This window comes from Lepidochelys kempii, chromosome 1 (assembly GCF_965140285.1).
Source record: "Lepidochelys kempii isolate rLepKem1 chromosome 1, rLepKem1.hap1, whole genome shotgun sequence".
NCBI classification, from domain to species: Eukaryota; Metazoa; Chordata; order Testudines; family Cheloniidae; genus Lepidochelys; species Lepidochelys kempii.
This window is the reverse complement of record NC_136380.1, coordinates 133186623-133205524: the sequence shown is the minus strand read 5'-3', so window position 1 is coordinate 133205524 and position 18902 is coordinate 133186623. Positions and strand designations below refer to the sequence as shown.

General features: G+C 42.0%; 1 protein-coding gene across 7 annotated transcripts in view; it reads right to left on the bottom strand.

Moving 5' to 3' along the window:
• The window catches only part of SHROOM2 (shroom family member 2), a 190470-nt gene that overhangs the window by 106082 nt on the left and 65486 nt on the right, over window positions 1-18902 (bottom strand). For 6 of the 7 annotated variants that reach the window (XM_073354553.2, XM_073354580.2, XM_073354589.2 and 3 more), the window contains exon 2: window positions 8537-8688. The exons of the other annotated variant lie outside the window; for it this stretch is intronic. In XM_073354553.2, coding sequence (XP_073210654.2) covers window positions 8537-8688 — 152 coding nt within the window. The remainder of the gene's footprint in view (window positions 1-8536; window positions 8689-18902) is intronic. 7 annotated transcript variants of the gene reach the window in all.

Below are 18902 nucleotides of genomic sequence, written 5' to 3'. Positions count from 1 at the left end.
CTTTTGACTGGCCCACTCCTCAGTACTAGACATGGTTTCAAGGTCCTCAGATAGGAACTCTTTTTGTTTTGGCCAGACTGAACCCACTTAATTCGTTTTAGCAGAGTGCAAGACAAATGTATGAGTGTGACTGCATGACAGCGTTGCCTATGATGGTAGGAGACGGGGCTCAACAGTCCTGGGGCTCAATTCTGGTTTATGTTTTATGTTCTTAGGAGGTCATGCTTCAGGGTTTCAGCTAGGCACCTGCAAGGGTCAGGAAAGGATCTCTCTCCCCCCCAGTGTCTTCTTGTTGGGTTGTTTTTTTTAAATCGCCTTCCTGTGAAGCATTAGGAATGGCCATGGCTCGAGATGCAATGGGGCGGGGCAGGGTTCTGAGGTGGCACCGAGCATTCTCTCTCTCAGGTGCTTGGCTCGCTGGTGCCGGCTCACATGTTCAGGCTGTATCTGATTGCTATATGTGGGGTCAGGGAGGAATCTTCCCTTAGGTCAGATTGGCAGCGACCATGTAGACTTTTTGTCTTCCTTCGCAGAATGCGATTGCGGGTCATTTGCCAGGATTATCTGGGAGTATTTTCAATCATTTCCCTGCCATTGTGGGGGACTTGAGGACTGGTGCACATTGGTCCACTCCTATTTTCTGCTTGTGGCACATAATAGTCTAGTCTCCCATGGGCTGTACTACTTTGGGTCTAATTTAGGTTGTTGGGTTTAATGTGCAGGTGCTGGGTGGCGTTGGTGGGCTGTGATCTACAGGCACTCAGACTAGATGATCTGGTGGCCCCTTTTGGCCTTAAACTCTAAGCATCTGCTGTGTTTTGGTTTAATCAACTCGCTGCAAAATACCAGCTGGACAAGAAGGAAAAGAATCATTTCACAGCTCCCACACTACCTATTAAATTAATTGCTGAGACAGTCTTTTCCACAAGACTCCTGTTGAGTAGGAGTATATGCTTCTGATCTCAGGCCTTTCCCAGAGAGCAGTTTCTGTGCATTGCCCAAAGCGCCCCACAAAACACCACCCTAATGGAGTTCACCTGCTGAAATGCTATGGCCCGTGTTATACACGTCAGACTAAATGATCATAATGGTCCCTTTTGACCTTTAAAAGCTAGGAAGCTGGAATCAAAAAGCCACCACTTTTAACTACGGTAGCTAGAACATCAATGACATATGAGAGGGTTTCCACAATCAAACCATGTTTTTAAACAAAAAGCACACAACAAGTTCAAAGTACCAAATCATTATCCCTTCTTGGAAACTAGGCATAATAATAATAATAATAATAATAATAATAATTCTTCAAGGTCTATTCATGGAAGTGGTGCTAGCCAGTCACCCTGCAGACTTTATTCATGTATCACTGAAAACAGAGGCCCAAAGCCTGGACCGGAACCAGGGGGCAGCTGTGGTGACCTATCACGGAACATCAATGGCCGCACCACAATCAGAACAAACTTGTGAGGAGCCAACAACAGTGCAGAGAAAATAAAAACAGAAAACACCTTTGAAAAAATACAACTGAACAAAAAAAACCCAGACAGTCGAGGTGGGAAAATAGTGCTAAGTGTCTCAACAGAATCCTTCACATTGAAGGAGACTACTGAAATGCCACCACTCTTTTCTTCAGAAAATAAAATGATCAGTCCAATGGTTAGGCAGATGGGGGAACAATCCTCACTAGAAACACACTGTGGGGAGGCCCGTTACATGTGCGTTATTTGAACATACATGTGTCACCAAAAGGAAGTTATTTTTCTTCTAATGCCTCTTTTTTCCCACCAATTAATTAACATGAACTTCTGTGATTTAAAAATGGACATTGTTAGTCTTGACAATCTCCTTTCAAATACATTATACACAGGTTATATGTCTCCCCTTAATGATTCCAACACTTCTCTTCCCGCCTTCTCAGAAGACAGTCTACATATGCTAGAATTATAATAAAGAAAACATACTTGCTCTAGATGTTAATTTGTAAACAAAACCAGTGCCTCTACATAATGTTATAGGACATAGCAGTGTAATAGGATTAAGGAGGACCAGGAACCAACAGCAACCAAGCAAATGAAAAGAAACAACAGCAGTCCCATCGCCCTGTCTACGTCAGAGAGATCCAGTGGACACACCCTAACATGGCTGTGAAATACATTCACACCTGGAAGCACCTTTGTTTTAAATCAATAATTCTCTAGTTATCAACCAATGCAAGCTTCCTTGACTCCAAGTTGAGCTAAAACCTCCACCAACACTAGCCCCACCAGTTGAATGGTGATGCTGGCATACCCTGCCCTAGCACTGCTTGCTGTACACCAAGGACTGGCCCAGTCCCTGGGAAAGTATAAGTGGCTTCACCCTTTGCCCAACCATTTCCACTAACCTTCTTTCAAACACAGCTCAGCAAGTCTGAAGGATCTGAGCCTAGAACTGTTCACCTGTGTCATGCGCTTCTTGTAGCCACCCCCTTATAAGAGGAAATATTCACACTCCAAGATAATACATAAACATCCTACCCTAACCACTTTTTCACGAATTAATTTGGGTGGCTGGGGTGCCAGAGAGTGCCTGCTTACCTATTAAAGTAAAGACTGCTGCATGCAAGCCTGTGGATGGCTGTGAAGTGAAAACAATGGGATTGGGAAGAACGGAGAGTCGAAGGAGAAAATGGGATGGTAGATAATAAACTCTGGTTTTTAAGCTACTCCAGAATCCTGGCTGAAAATGCCAGGAATAAGCATAACTTTTCTTTGTCAATCCACACTACAGATATGTTCCAGTACAGGGGAATAAATGCTTACAGGGCAACAAGGGAGAGAGTAACTGTTGTAATTTATTTTTGCCTGTCGTATGAATGAGCCAAGTGTCAAGAAAACATGGGTTTAATTTAATGCCAATATGACCTTATATCTTGCTCCTACAGATGTTTACCTCTCTGTGAATAAAGCTGGTTTATAGGGCAATACTCTACAATACCACGGAGTAACTGTTTGGATGATACCGGCTTAAAATATCATAGCTATGCATATTCTCTACTCCTTTTGTTCCTTCAATCCTCAGGCAAAATATTTTAGTGTGTGTAAAAAACAGTTATTAGGTGCTTATTTCTATACAAACCCCTCCTCCGCCATTGAATGCAGTCCTAGATTGAATTTCCATTTTCTAGTTGAAAGAGGGATGGGGGGAAGAGCCCTTAAGAATGACAGCACTTTTAATACCAACCAGAAAACTGAGCTCAACTCTGAAAGCACCTCCAACTGTACAAAGGGCTATGGAAGGGCCTGTGATTTCAGGTGACATTTAATTCCACACACAATATGGAAGGGTTACCACTGGCTTCAAGCACATTTCCTATCAGCAAATGAAAAATAAATAGCACCCCTACTAGAGTTTGTGAATGTAACAGAAAATATTCTTCTGGTTTTTATTTAGTGCCTCATCTTAAAATGTTAGCTAATGCAGACCGTACAGCATATTGTGGAATGTGAGAGGCCCTCTGGTCATACACCATCATGCTCCGTCACTGCTATGCCACAATTAAAGGATGGCTCTGTAAACAAAGTGACATACAAATAAATAAGACTCTAAATTTCCTCATGAGTATTCAATTCAGATTATATGTAATTTTGTTCTTTTCAGACTCTAGTCTCTTGCCTCATTAGGATTTTGTTTTAGATATATCTTAACAGTCAGGGTGCATGTATGATTTAGAAAAATAAGCTTGATCAACATTTTGAGCATATTTTGCATTTTTACAATTTAAAGAGTCAAACACAAACAATACTTTCAAGGGAAAAAATGTCACCTTCATACATTCCAGCACTACTCTAGGGTTTTGAAGCCAGTCTCAGTTATCTGCAGTTCTGGCCAAAGTCTGGGCAGCTGGATGAATTAAACAGCAGTCCCAGCCTCCTGTCACCAGAAGTCACTTCAGGGCAGGCATGCCTGTGTCAGCTTTTGATTCCTTTTCCCCAGCTTCAGATATTCTGCCCTCCATTGATAGCTCCAAGAGCCAATCAGAGATCAGCAGGGAAAGTGGTCACAGGAACAGGAAAAAGTTTCTCACCCATCCTTACCCCCATTAACCTGAGTGACAGTATGTGGCAACTGTGTGTAAAGAGCGCCAAGGAGGGGATGTCCTTTCTGCTCCTACCCCTGGATCTAACTCATGGTCAGGAGAGGAAGGGGATGCAGGTTCCTAGGGAACTGAGAGAGGTGGGAAAGGATGGGATGGATACCCAGGTATTACACAATGTATATGTTTGTGTGCATGGGGATGTGGGATACAGGATGGATACTGAAGGACATGAGACATACATGGTGTAGTTGCACTAAAGTAAGTTTCTAGGCATGTTTTAGAGGTCACACTATTGTTCCCCTCCCCTACAGGGGATAAAGAACACCAGAGTCCAACTGGGAGAATATGATTTACAAACTATAGTTATTTGACAGTTTATTGTTATTATAATAATAATCTCACCACTTTATAATGAAAACAACTATTCAGAGCATTAAAAAGCCCACTTCTCTGACATATACTGAACGACAGCCTGTGTCATAAACCCATAACCAGAATGGAATTTAGGGAAATAACATTTAAACATTGCACACACATATTTTATTATATATAGATACACACACACTCCCTTATTTAGTACCAATGGTACTGAGCTATTTTAATCATGTGTGTATACACCAACTACTGTGTACAAGTTTACCAACAGAAATCAAACAGTTCCTGTAAGAAATACGTGCTTTATTTTCTTCTCTAGTTCTCCAAAAAAGGCACCAACACAAGAAGTGATTCACAATAACACTGAATAACTAGCACATAATTAACATTTTTTGTTTCAACAAACCCACTTGATTAAGCAACATGTATCCTCCAGGGTACTTATTCAACCGAGACCAAAAGAACATTGCACTTGTTCAATCATCAATGTTTGTAAACTACTTTCAAACATTACTGTACTATGGAACTGGCTCGACAGTGTCAAATATTTGTAGCTGATTTATCTACTTCTAGCTCGCAACCCTGCTGCATTTCCAAAAGAGAAATCAACAAACAAGGGTAGCATGTTGATGGCCTGCAGATTAGTGCCAGAATTCTGTATCAAAACAGAGTTTTGTTTAGATACCAACAACATTCTTTTTTATAAACCATTCAGACATTTGATTATTTAAAGACCAGTGGCAGAACAGATCATTCTATGATAGCTAATCGACACTACTAACCCACAGTAGCAAAATGAGAACTACACCATGACCTGAGAACAACTAAAGTTATTTATTAGGATTGTGAATGAAGGCTGTTGAACATCATGGCAAAACTTTTTCACTTGAACCTTGGCTCCATCTAAGTCTCAGCCAAGATTTGGACTTTTAAAATGCACAGTAAAAGTCCTACTGCTTGCTAGGTCCCAAAGTACTTAGACATTAGATATGCTGGGAATTACTGCATAAGGAAAATAAGTGAAGAATGAAAGCATAAGACTTGGATGGAATAGTTTCAGATGTGTGAACTGCTCACAAATGCCAGAGACCAAATGCTTTCTGGCCTGGTCCCACCTTCATCAACAGAACTTATTTTATATTTCAGAAGAATATAATTTTAGAAAAAGGTTTCTCTATATGAAAATGTTTAAAAAAGTTATTTTCTGCCTTGATTCACTCTAATCCTTACAGAAAGAGTTACCCTTTGACACCACACAACAAACAAGCAAAGGAAAAAATCTGATGTAAATCCAGATTTTAGCCTTCCAATTTCTCTCCCATAGATATTAGGAACAATATAATTATTAAGAGAGACAAATGTGACCCAACACTGCACTTGGTTGCTGAACTGAAAGGCCTCCCATCTTGTGTTCACAGAACATTAGTTGTTTGCTTAAAATAAATAGTCATTTTGACACACACAGAAAATAGTCTGAGAAACTGACACTCTAGGAAAAGGATACATAGTAAGCAAACACAAAAAAAAACAGTCAACAATACAAAGATGCTCTTGGTGGGTCAGTGTCTACTAAACTAAAGCAGTGAAATACAATTTGCAGGTGATCAAGTCCAGGGATTGTGTAGCCATCCCTCCAAAAAAGAGATGAGGATAGGATAAGAGAAAGCAGACATTGTCTGAAAACTTTGCCTTAGTTTAAAATAAAAAACACCATACCCTGACTATTTTGAACCCTTGATAGAAAGCATGCAATGAGGATTAATAGATATCTGCATAATTTCAACTTTAATTTAAAAAAAAATAGTGTTTCTAGCTCTATGGCTGTGAATGCCCTTCATGTCCCCAACTTTGCCCATGGGCTCAGAGCTTCTGCCCTACAGGAAGCACCAGGGCTCGGGGCTCTGGGATTCAGCCCTGCGCCCCTTCGCTTCAGCACCACAAGCAGTGGCGGATTAAAGATTTTGCCGCCCCTAGGCCCTGAAATAATTGCCACCCCTCCCCAGCTCTCCTCCGTTTTGACTCCGCCTCCGCCCCTGAGCGCGCCGCCGGGTCCTGCTTCTCCCCGCTCCCTGCCAGTGCTTGTGCACGAAACAGCTTCGTCAAGGAGGAGGGGAAGAGGGGAAAATGTGGTGCGCCCAGGAGAGGAGGCGGGGCCGGGGCAGGGATTTGGGGAAAGGGACCAATAGGGACAGGGAGGGAGAGGGGAATACGGGGGGGCTAGGGGCGGAGGGCGGGAACCGGCGCTGGGGGAAGCAGCCTCTGGCTGCTTTAATAAATTTGCCGCCTCTGCAAATTTGTCGTCCTAGGCGTTAATACACTGCTGCCCGCAGGGGGGACCAGCAACTGGGGCTTGGTCGCAGTGTCCCTCAGCCCCCTTGAAAGGGCTCGTGGTCCCCCGGGGGGCCACAAACCCCCAGTTGAGAACCGCTGATCTAGAACATAGATGGCTGATGCAATGCAATGTAATGCAGGGGTTCTCAAACTTCATTGCCTCACAACCCCCTTCTGACAAGAAAAATTATGACAAGACCCCAGGATGGGGGACTGAAGCCTAAGCCTTCCCGAGCCTAACCACCCCACATGGGGGCCAAAACCAAAACACCACTGCCCAGGGTGGGGGACCAAAGCAGAAGCCCAAGGGTTTCAGCCCGAGGTGGGGGGCCCGTAACCTGAGCCCCTCCACCCAGGGCTGATGCCCTTGGGATTCAGCCCTGAGTGGTGGGGCTCAGACTTTGGCTCCGGCTCCAGACTCCAGCAAGTCTAATGCCAGCCCCAGCATCCCCCATTAAAGTAGGGTTGCAACCCACTTTGGGGTCCCGACCCATAGTTTGAGAACCACTGCTCTAATGAGAAATCTTTTCCAGCAGAGTAGCCAGAGCAGGATCAAGTTGATGGAGACCAATATGATTTATAGCGTAGTCCAGACAATTTTTTATTTTTATTTATTAGGCCTGGTGCTCTACAAATTTTGGTAGAACTCCCTGAACCTGTTATTCATAGAATTGTAAGTTATTGCACAATCTGTTTGGGTGATAGATTCATCAGCTCTGCTAATTTCTTCCATCCCCACAAGAAAGCCCCTTTTAATCTAAAAGTAAAGGCTGTTCATCTTCATTTCCTATCAAAGCTATCACCACAAAGGAAAGATCACCATTTAAGGCAACATTCACATTCAAGCCAACCTAAATTGATGTGTTGCATCACCCAATCACCACAATACTCTCTTTGGCGCTACACCAATGCACTTTTCACTTCTAAAACACAACCATCCGCAATGCACACGACTAAAGAGCTTGCAATGTATTTTTGACAAGGTTTTTTTTTTTCTCTCATCAGAAAAGGTTGATTCATCAAATCTGACACTGTTTGCAGGAAAAAAATCAATTCTGATAGATTTCCCATTTTGAAACTTGTTTCAATATTTTCCTGAAATTGTCAAAACATCTTTGTCCATTTTAAGGGGCAACATAAAAAGCTGTTTCAAAATGTAAGCTATTGTATAGTACATATGTAAAGGGCTAACACTAAAACATTTCCATTGAACTGAGTCAATTTTTTTTTTCCAGATTTTTGGTTCATGAAATTTTTTCAGATTTTGACTTTTCATCCCGATTCAGGATGAAAATACTTTTTTTTTAAATCTCAAAAATTCTTGAGGGATGAAAAAAACATTTCCTGCCCAGCCCCTCACAAAACCAATTTCTCCCAACCACATTCACATGTGCAACTATTGCACCCAACAGTCATTATTGCCACAATGCGAGGGCAAGCCTGCCATCTCCCTTCCCTTCTTCCTGAATTAGAGACTGAAGCTGTGAAATAAGTCTGTTTGTAGCACACCAAAGCCCTGGGACCTTCACCCCTTCCATATGATGCCTGCACAGTGTTTCATCTCATGGAGATTCTGTGCCCCTTTGGGAAAAAAAGACAACATACAATGTCTGACACCTTAAAAAGAGTCCTGCAGAGAATAAAGTAAAACAGCAAATCATTGCTGCTTCTCTTTAACAGGTTTAGTCTGCCTCTTTCCTTTGAAAAGCAGAGTCAGGCAGCATCCAGCACTCTGGCTGTCCGTCAGGAGCTTACCTTTTCACTATAAGCTTCAGAGTCTTGTGTGATCCTTTCACCAGACAGATCGCCTCTTGTCTGAACCCAGAGAGGCCCACGTCATTGATGCTGACAATTTCGTCTCCAGCCAGTAACTTGTCAACAGCTGCAGCTTTGCTCCCTTCTTCAATCTGAAGAAAAACAATTCAAAAAGCCAGAAGAATTGAGAACAAATAACTTCATTTTTTTTAAAGGATAAAAAAGAAAAAAACATTCATTGTGTTTTTTGGTACTACATAACAACTGGGTAATTAGTAATACATTGAGGTGGTTAAAATGCAAACAAATGATTTGCTTGTTAAAAAATATTCAGAGCTAAAGTAACGACATAGAAATAAGCATTATGATGAGGGAGAGGGAGGACATGTCTACACTACGGGTGCTACAGCAGCTATGCACTGGCAGCAGTATAGCACAGATACCTCCTACAGCAGTGGAAAGGTTTTTAATCATCAAGGTAAGTAATCCACCTCCCCAAGCAGCAGTAGCGACCTAGGTAAATTGATTTAACTTTGAAGCATAGACTAGGCTGGAGAAAAGAAGGGAAGAGAGGGCTACCTGAGCAAAAGGCTGCAACACTAAAATCTAGGGCCGGAAAAGTTTATTTCACATAGCTACGGCACTCAGGGGCCTGAAAATGTCTCACCTCTGAGCGCTGGAATTACACTGACCTATCCCCAGTGTAGGTGCATCTAGGTTGAAAGAATTCTTCCATTGACCTAGCTATTGCTGCTCAGGAAGGTGGCTTACCTACATCAATGGAAAAACCCCTTCCATTGCTGTAGGAAGTGTCTACACTATGGCATTACCAAAGCATAGCTGTAGCCATGCCACTGTAGTACAGAGGTGTTCCTTGGTGTGAAAGCCAAGGGTACCTGTGATCTTGAGTTTGACGGCCTCACCTCTGTTCAATGCTTGGCCAATATAGTTAACCATGCTTGCACAAAAAAGCCTTGGACAAACACTTTAAAATCTAGATTTCCAGATGAGCTAGCTGATATCACCACCACCATCACCATTACATTCCACCCAAAAGATGTTTGACGTGCTGTGGTAACCAAAATATTGTGAAACTAGTTGTGTCTGGGAAATATGAACTAATTTAATTAATCAGATGTCTAATTTAACTAATTTCTAGGGTTGTAAGAAGGTATTTCCTTTAAGAAAATAAGCATTTTACAATGCTTGATAGAATTACACAGCAGTTGTGGCCGGGAAGAGAGAGGGAGGTGTGAGAACCAGTAAGGAAAGATTGAATGTATCACATGCCCAGGTAAGGTGACCATTCACGGTATATGTCAATGGGCTATTCCTAGCACCCCTCCTGGACTACAGAAAATGTTACTGGTCAAATTTTACTCAAACTATTCATAATATTCAGATTGACAGGCAGATAAAGTAAGAGGAGTTAGTATTTGACAATTTCCGTCAACACATAAGAGATAAATCTAGTAATAACTATAGATATTGTTAATCTTAAAAAACAAAACCAGAGTTTGATTTGCTGAGTACTGGCAGCTCCCATTAACTTCAATGGTAGTTGTAGGTGCTCAGCTCTTCTGCAAATCAAGCCCTTGGCTTCCTTAACTTCTTCCGTTCTCTTTTATGTACACACACCACCATCCCCCTGGTCACTCACATCTACAATCTACGGATAATTTTTGACTCTTCCCTCTCATCTGCTCACATACCGTATCCAAATCTTGTCACTTCTTCCTCAACTCCTAGATCTGCCATTTTCTTTCCATTCTCAAAGCTAAATCTTTCATTCAGGTCCTCTTTATATCCCAACTCAAAATCCCACATCATCTCTGGCTCCCCTTTAGTCCATACAAAATGCAATCACTAAAGTCCTAGTTCTTGCATGATCATGTCATTCCCCCCTTTGAATCCATCCCTCCTTTAGTTCACCATCCACTATTACAGCAGATTTAACACTTGTCATCACCTTCAAAGCTCTATATAAAATCCTCCCCCTCCCTGCTTATCCATCTTTGTCATGCTTTGTGTCATGCCTCCCCAACCCAAACAGCTTCTGCTCTTCTGGTGTTCCCCAGCCTCCTTCTTGCACAATCATCCCCAGGCCTTCCTTCATACTGTCCCCTATGCATGGTACGACTGTCCCGAGTCCATCCGCAAGACCCCTAACCTGGCCACACTCAAGGCCCTCTTGAAAACCTGCTTCTGCTGTGCTGCCTACAGAGAATCTAATTGACTTGTATAAAAATTCCATACTAGCTGTTCCTCATTCCATAATTTGTCTACCAGTTCTTAGATAATGACCTCCTCTGCACAGGGCCTGTACTCTCTTGAAATCTCTGGAAAATGCCTAGCACATCACAGGTATTACCATAAACAAATAATGTTTTACATTTTACTGTATGCAAAAGCAGGCCAAGTCATTTACTACATAATTAGTAAAAAAAAAAAAAAAACATATTTCAACTTATCTTCCACAATACAATCAACAAAAAGGGCATATGGATCCAATACAGTTCAGGAGTGGATATTCGAGACTTTGTTTATAAACTGAAGTTTTTTTTAAAAAAAAGCAATGCTTCAACAATACAGTTGAAAGTAAAATGTTAAAATAAAGCGATAGTTCTTGGAATGATGAGAGTTAACATGAGGATTGTCATGTTGAATGGTCCCTTAGGAGATGTGTTAACTACTTATGCTAAACAATCTGTTCCACCTTGTATTTAGCTGTGACATGGAGTACTTTTTCCAGACCTGAAGAAGAGCTCTGTGTAGCTCAAAAGGTTGTCTCTTTCACCAACAGAAGTTGGTCCAATAAAATACCTCATCCCACCTTGTCTCTTCAAAAAATGTTTAAGTAAAAAATGATGCACTGAATATTTTGTATTTGTAGACCTTTCTAAAACAATGGTTATTTTTAAAATTACTAAACAATAGTAAAGTAGATTTCAAATAATATCTTTTTAAAAATGCAGATAATTAAAATTCAGGTAAGTTTCCACATCCAGATACAATTAATGCACAATCCACGACCCACAACTGCCACGGTATTATCCAAATCTCATGGATTCACTAAAAATTTAAAATCCCACTTCAGTTGTATGGTGGAGTGGAGAGCAAGGGAGTAGAGATGGAAATCACACTTCCATGCAAGTGAACAGGTTAGGAGACCAAGGAGTCAGGGATGGAAATACATAGTTGCTTATAGGCAGCCACAGAAGAGAGTCACAAGTCAATCAAAGCTAAGAGAGGGGATGAGCACCTGAGGTTGATGAATCTTGACCCTTCCAAAAAGTACTCTCAAGTCCTTTAAATGCTTCACTGCATTTCTGGATTACCTTTAAATGATATGGATTTTGAAGCCTGAAGCATGGTGGAGCATAGAGCATGTGGAAATGTTAACGGAATGCAGTGGTGAATCACCAGACCATGGGGCTGAGGATGGAGGTCAACCCAGGATGAATAAAAATTAAGAGGTATAATCTACTGTGGTTTGAGGAGTTTTAAGCAACATATTTACATGTAAACTACTTGTGGCCCTTAAACTCCTGGCAAGGTACTGGTTCAGCCCTGAGGGCTGGAAAGACTTTGTGCCACTGGGTTATAAGCAATTTGAAAGTCTGAACCTTAAGACCTTGACAGTGTCACTTTTTAAGTCCCGTCTCCTAGGGTTTCAAGGAATTTTCATTGTTCTCAGCAAAGCTATTTGTTTTTTCTTCGAGCTGGAAATACACTGACTGAAGAGAGTATTCAGTTACCCCCTCTGAGTTTTCATTTCAGCAGGGGAACTGCACATTCCACATAGTGTAAGCCTTCCAAAGAGACTCCTGGGCACGTCCAAAACAAGATTAATCACAACTGAAAAATGAGACTGAGGTGAAGCACCCCTGACAAATACTGGAAGTGGGTCTCTTCACATGTTGTTTCTAAATTAGTTGCAGATAAAAAGAATAAAACATATACATTCTTATACAGTAACAATCCTTCTGAGCTAAAAGGATTAGTGCATACATTTTCCCTGATGGTTTGAACATAGATCAGTGAACGTGTGTATAAACAACATAATTCCTTTCAATTATGTATTTGCTGGTCCAAGCATGAGTATTTGCTAGGGGGAAAAATACAATCCATTTTAATTAACTAAGAAACTGGTTTTTTTTAAACCAACAAGTCTCTACGGTAAACCTCCCTAAGATAAAGGCTCTACCAGCAACTGAATGCAAGTAAAATAACTAACAAATTCATAGGAGAAGCTATCTGCAAAAAACATTATACTCCTTTTCTCCTACTATTGCCATTCTAATTTCCCTGTTGTCGTGAATTTTGATTTTATTACTTTCATCATATTATCTATATACCAGATGTACTCTCAGCTATATCAGCCTCTTGTTGGAACTACAACCCTACCCACCCAACAGACAAATTTAGAACTCTCTCAGCACTGCCAAATACCCTTGTGAAAACTATTGTGCAATTTTTTCTCATACCGCAAATATACACACACATGCAAAAAATGTATTCACACAAAAAAAAGTTTCTCCATACACATCCTGATAAATACAAGGAACATCAGGACAAAGAGGTGGCTGGAACCATTTCTGATTTACACACAGTTCTGAACATGGTGTTTCTTTTTGTTTTGCATTCTCACTAGAAGAGAGACAGGAATCTGGCTCAGGTCACTTTGAACATCTGCCCAAAACCTAGCCAGAGAGCAGGTCCTCTCCATTTGTTTCATTCACACATTTAGAGAGTTAAATTGTGTATTTTATTTGTACCACCAAAGACCCTACTTTTGTTCATTTCTCTAAAAGAATCTATCAGAGCGAGCAGCATTACTGTCATAGTTGAGCATCAGCAATAGGCACAGATGAGTTTGTGTTTGTCAAGACTTGGAAGAAGATTTCCTCAAGGAGAAACAGGGCAAGTGGGGCAAGCAAACCCAGCAGAAAGTTTAGAAATGATGAAATGCTATGTATTTAGATCCAAATTTTAAACCCTACACACCTCCCCTCCCCGCCACATAAAATGTTATTTATCCTAGAAATTGAGCTTGATATTCGTATTTGAATTTCAAACAAGGTAAATATTGGACAAGAAGCCTTAAAAAAAAAAGTCAGTGGGAGGCTATACGATTGGATCTGGCAAGAATAGCCAACAAAAACATGGCAATATTTAATGCCATATCGGTCTACAATCAGCCAACAGCCACGACACAGTGTGAAACAAGATGAGAACAGGTAGAGATGCAGACTCCTATTATAAAAACCCCTTTCTCAACCCTCAGCCATACACAGGAATTTAATATTCCTCCAAATATTGTGCACTTGCAAGTTTTTCAATGAGACAGAGAAGAGGGCCAGGTAAGGCAACTGGTATCTGTATTTTGCTATAAATTAAAAAAAGACTTAAAACATCAAACCCTCTTAATGTGGATGCAGTTATATCAGTAAAAGGTGCTTTATAGTGGTTTAGCTATTCCTATACTGGTAGGTGCTTTATACCTGTATAACTGTATCCACCCTAAGGGCTGTATTGGTATAGCGATATAGAGTAAAAAACAAAACAAAACAAAGAGTCACACCCTACCTGACACACTAATACCAATACAAACTGTGTGTGCAGTCCAGGCCTAAGAGACAAATGCAAATAGTCAAGAGCAAATTGTCCTGGCAACAGACGTAAAAAAAAAAAAAATCTTCCAAAAATGCATCTCCCCCAATGTCACCCAAAAAACTTTAGTATGGAGAATGGAATATGGGTGGAGGATATGAAAACTCTCTCAAAGTTCTCTCATTAAAAATATTGTCTGAACTCTGATATACTGTCTGTTCCTATGGAAAGAGATGCTACAATTAATTTCAGGAAGCATCAGGCAAAGGAACAAACTAAGCATAGGCAACGTGTGTATGTTACAGGATGGTAAGTACTTTGTATTTCTCCTTCTTTGGAGACCTTCATCCCTCTCCACACAAAGGAATATTCACAGTAAGATGTACCACATATTCAAAGGATACTCTCAAACCTATATCCCAAGTTAGTAACACATAAGGGAAAAGGAAGAAGCTGATCATGTGGACATTTAAATTGATGAAGCTTGACAGAGATGCAAGAATCCTAGAATGTGACCCTTAACTACTGTTTTTATCAGCTTTCATTGGTTAACTTTAAATACCCACATTCTTGTAGAAACACCTGTATAAACAAGCAGGATGCAGGATGGGGAAGTGCATCATCACACACTATCTAGTTTCGTTTAGAACAACATTGTATCAGCTTCTTGTCCTTGGAGAGTCCTTTCTTTGGGAGAGGGGAGAGTGAAACAGAAAAACACAGGGAAAATAGCCCCATTTACCAGGACTCTGTTATCAGCAGTGACCCCATGAATAAAAATATGCTTTATCACCCAAACAAAAAATAGCTTTGTGTTGGCTGGTATGTTGATTATCTGTAAAAATCCATTAGATGCTCATAGTACAGTGACACTAAAAAAGTCAGCGAATCAAAGAAAAAAAACACCAAACGAAATCTCTGGAGATAGACAAGTGAAATGAAGCAGTTTGACACACTGATTGACTCAATGCAATGCAGAATGAGGAGAAAAAATCCTTTATAATTAAAGCTTAGTATGAGTTTATTAGGCCTATTATACCATAACAATTCCACATCCTGTTACTGCACACTGATATGCACTGAATACACAGTCTGGGTTACACCCAGATTTGGTTGTAAATAGGTACCTCTACCAGTGAAGTCTACAAGTCAAATGCAGGAGAGACTAGTGGTGGCGTAAATTACAGTAAGTTAGTCAGAAGACGATGTGTTTGTGGTAAATTAGTGTCACTGTTCAAATTCTATTTATGTACCTATATGGCACTAACTTAGTATCCAACTGTCTCGGTCTTCAATATCCTCACAACACCCCTGTAAGGTAAGGAAATACTGTTATCCCCATTTTACAGACAGAGATCTCAGGAAGAGAGACTGAGTGCCCAAGGTCACACAGGAAGTCCGGCAGAGCAGGGAATCAAAGACAGGTCTCTGAAGTACCAGGCTAGCGCCCTAACCACTGGACCATTCTTCCTTTCCAGTTCTTCAGACTGGACATTCATTCCATTGCAATAGGATGGAAAGAGGATTATTTAGTGGAGAGAGGAGAGAAATGTGTAAGACAGGCCTGTGGTTTGAGTACATAAATGGTGCAAGTTGGCCTCACCAGTGTTATCAGCCAGTTGATCACTCAGTGCTGCTCGCAGTACTTGTGGCAATAGTCACAGGCAATTGCAGTGAAGACAGAGTTCCAACTTCTATTTTAATACAATGCCCTGTGTCCAGTCCATCCACCTACTCCACTGAACCTTTCCCTAATATCCTTATAAACTATCTTGAACAAGTTGACCCAGCAGACCTCCTCCTCAAAAGGCACTGGAGGTGGTGGATCCCTGAGACACTCCCGCTCCCTCCCCACCTCCACCCCAACCTCCCGAGAACCACAGGATGGGGATAAAGATCTGTGTAGAACTGCTCTCATAAAATGTCCATCATGATCATGTAGAGAGTAAATCCAAATTCAGATCCAGACACCCCAAATTCTAATTTGGATGGAAACGGGCTTTGGTACCAACCAATGTCTTTACAAATCAATATGGGGGAAAAAATGAAGGAAGAGACCATCTCCTATTCCTGGAGTATGTCATGGGTTCGCCTTTCTCTCAAATAGTTTGTCATCTTTAAGCATTTGGGCATTAGCTTAACAATTTCTTAGTGTTAAAAATCATATTTTGAAAAGCTTTCATTCTATATGCCTCTTTAACACAACTCTTTACATATTTACCGAATGTTTATAATTGTGCCTTTCCTGTTACGATTAAAGGCCTGCCACCATTTATATTATAACATTACATTTTCATGTGGGACTTTTCACAGCTCTACAAACAGACTCAAGGCTGAAACTCAAACTCAAACCAGTTCCTCAAACCAGAAGCAGGAATTTCAAAAGTCTGGTATAAAACAGTCCAATTTCTGCTCTTTAAGGTTAAAATGTACAACTAATATTTTATTCTAACACAATGTGCAGATCAATGTCGCTGTTATGATATGAGATGACTTTTTACAATGTAACCACCAGTAACTGTTTGTACCAGACAGCAGTTTGTTTAATGTAGCCCTGTTTGCCTAGATCATTTAAGTAAGAGTATTATGAACACTTTGCAAACTCAGGAGGATAAACTAAAATAATTTAAGATATTTAAATGTGAGATGATCCCTGCCCCAAGGAATTAATGATCTACATCAACAGGCGACATACAAAAATCATGGGACGGTTTCACATCAAATTGCAGTATTACAAAAATTACTATAGTCAGCATGGGTAGCAGCACCTACAGTGAATGTTGCCTAATACTTTTCATTATGACAGGTTTCAGAGTAACAGCCGTGTTAGTCTATATTCGCAAAAATCCTCCCACTCCACAGTGTCCCAGAGCCCAGGCTGCAGCCCAAGCTTGGAAATTTACATAGCAATGAAAAAGTCCCACAGACCAAGCCCAAGTCAGCTAGTACGGGACAGCCGCAGGTTTTTCTTTGCTGTATAGACACACCCTTTGCCAAATTTTAACCACTCAGGCTCAAATTTCCCCTGCCAGGCTACTGCCTCAGGCTGATTTTCTTTATTAAAATTTAAAACAAGTTTTAGTAAAACAGCACTGCCATTCAGACACATTAGGAAAAATATGTTGTTTTGCTCGCATTCAAAAATTATTACAGCTGTTTCACTATAGCACCTCCAGGGTTTGAAGCATGGACATAAAAATTTACAGAAAAGTGTGGATGTACCTTTTGCCATCATCAAATATCTGCCCAAGTTATAAACCTTGTGAAAAAAATATCAGTTTCCACATGTGTGGAAGAGACTTATAGAGTTTGGCAGCTAAATTCTCCAAAGATTCCATCTGCACTGAGCATGTTCCATCCCCTCATACCCCCCACCTGCCAACTGGACTGCCTGTGCATCCACAGAACAACTGAGAATACTCAATTTCAGGGTTGCAGGAGCATCTAATTGCTCCTCCTGGCTCCTGGGCACCAGAACTGAAAACAGGGAGACTGTCTTGTCTGTGTTCTCAATGCCTCACTGCTGGAGAAGGCTGCAGACTACCTGAAATGTAGAGAGGGTAGGGCTTGAGTGTTGGAGACTTGGCAAGGAAGGTGAAGAGGACTGGGACAGGTCAGAGGAACAGAAGGGAGTCAAGCTTGTTGAGGACCGGGGTGGAAGGACCACACTCCCCTACCCCCAGCCCTACCCCAGAAGCTCGAATTGAAGCTTGAGATCCCAACTCACAACATTCCTTTGCTGTGAGCAAATAGCTTTGAAACCCACTGACAGGGCCGGCCTTAGGGCAGGGCAATCTGGGCCCTCGCCCAAGGCATCGTAGCCAGGGGGCGTCGTGGTGCAGAGGTCATGGGCTCAGGCTTCCCCTCGCTGCCTGAGGTTGCAGCCCAATGCGGTAGGAACGCCGTTTCCCTGCTCCTGACCAGAGGCCCCATGCTCACCACCCCACATGGTGTCCCTCCCAGCCCGGCTCCTAGTCCCGCCTCTGCACTCCGCATTCTGTGACTGGGAGTTGTCTCTTCCCCTCCCTCACAGACTGTCCCAGCCCTGCCATTCCTCTTTCAATGGGCAGCCTGAACGAAAGCTATGCCACCCAATGGAAAGTGAGTGGGGCATCTCGGCCAGCCAATGGGAGCTGGAAGTTGCCAGCCTCTTCCAGGTTGGGAGGGGAACTAAAATTCCAGGGCAAAGAAGAGATCAATAAGTCTTAGGGGGGTCCTGACCCCCATGCCCCCAGTTTCCAGGGAATCCCTCCCTGTGCTCCCAGCTTCCAGAGGACCCCCCTGGTGTCCCCAGCCCCCTGGGGACCCCTCCATGCCCACATAGGTCCCAGGAGGTCCCAGCCTCCAGTTCTCAGGGCCCCCCATTCTCACAGTTCTTAGGTTGTCCTTCATGTCTTCAAGGTCTGGCTCCTGCATGCCACACTGACCCCACAGTTCCCCATGCTCCCCAGTTGTCAAGGGCTCCTCCTTTTTCTTACTCATCCCAAAGGGAGGTGTTAGTGCAGGGGGTTGGGATATTTCAAGAGTGAACTTTCCACCATCACCATCCACCCTAGCTATTTTCAGTGTGCTGGAGCATTTTAACCCCCCTCTCACCTAATAACCCACCTTCCGTGGGACTGGGGAGGGGCACTTGAATATTGGGGATGCTCAGTATTGGGGTGGGGAGAGATCTGCCCTTCTGGAACCCCCATGTCATCACTCTTTCCTCTCCTCTCCCCCCCAACCCCAGTATCCCTACACAAATGTGATT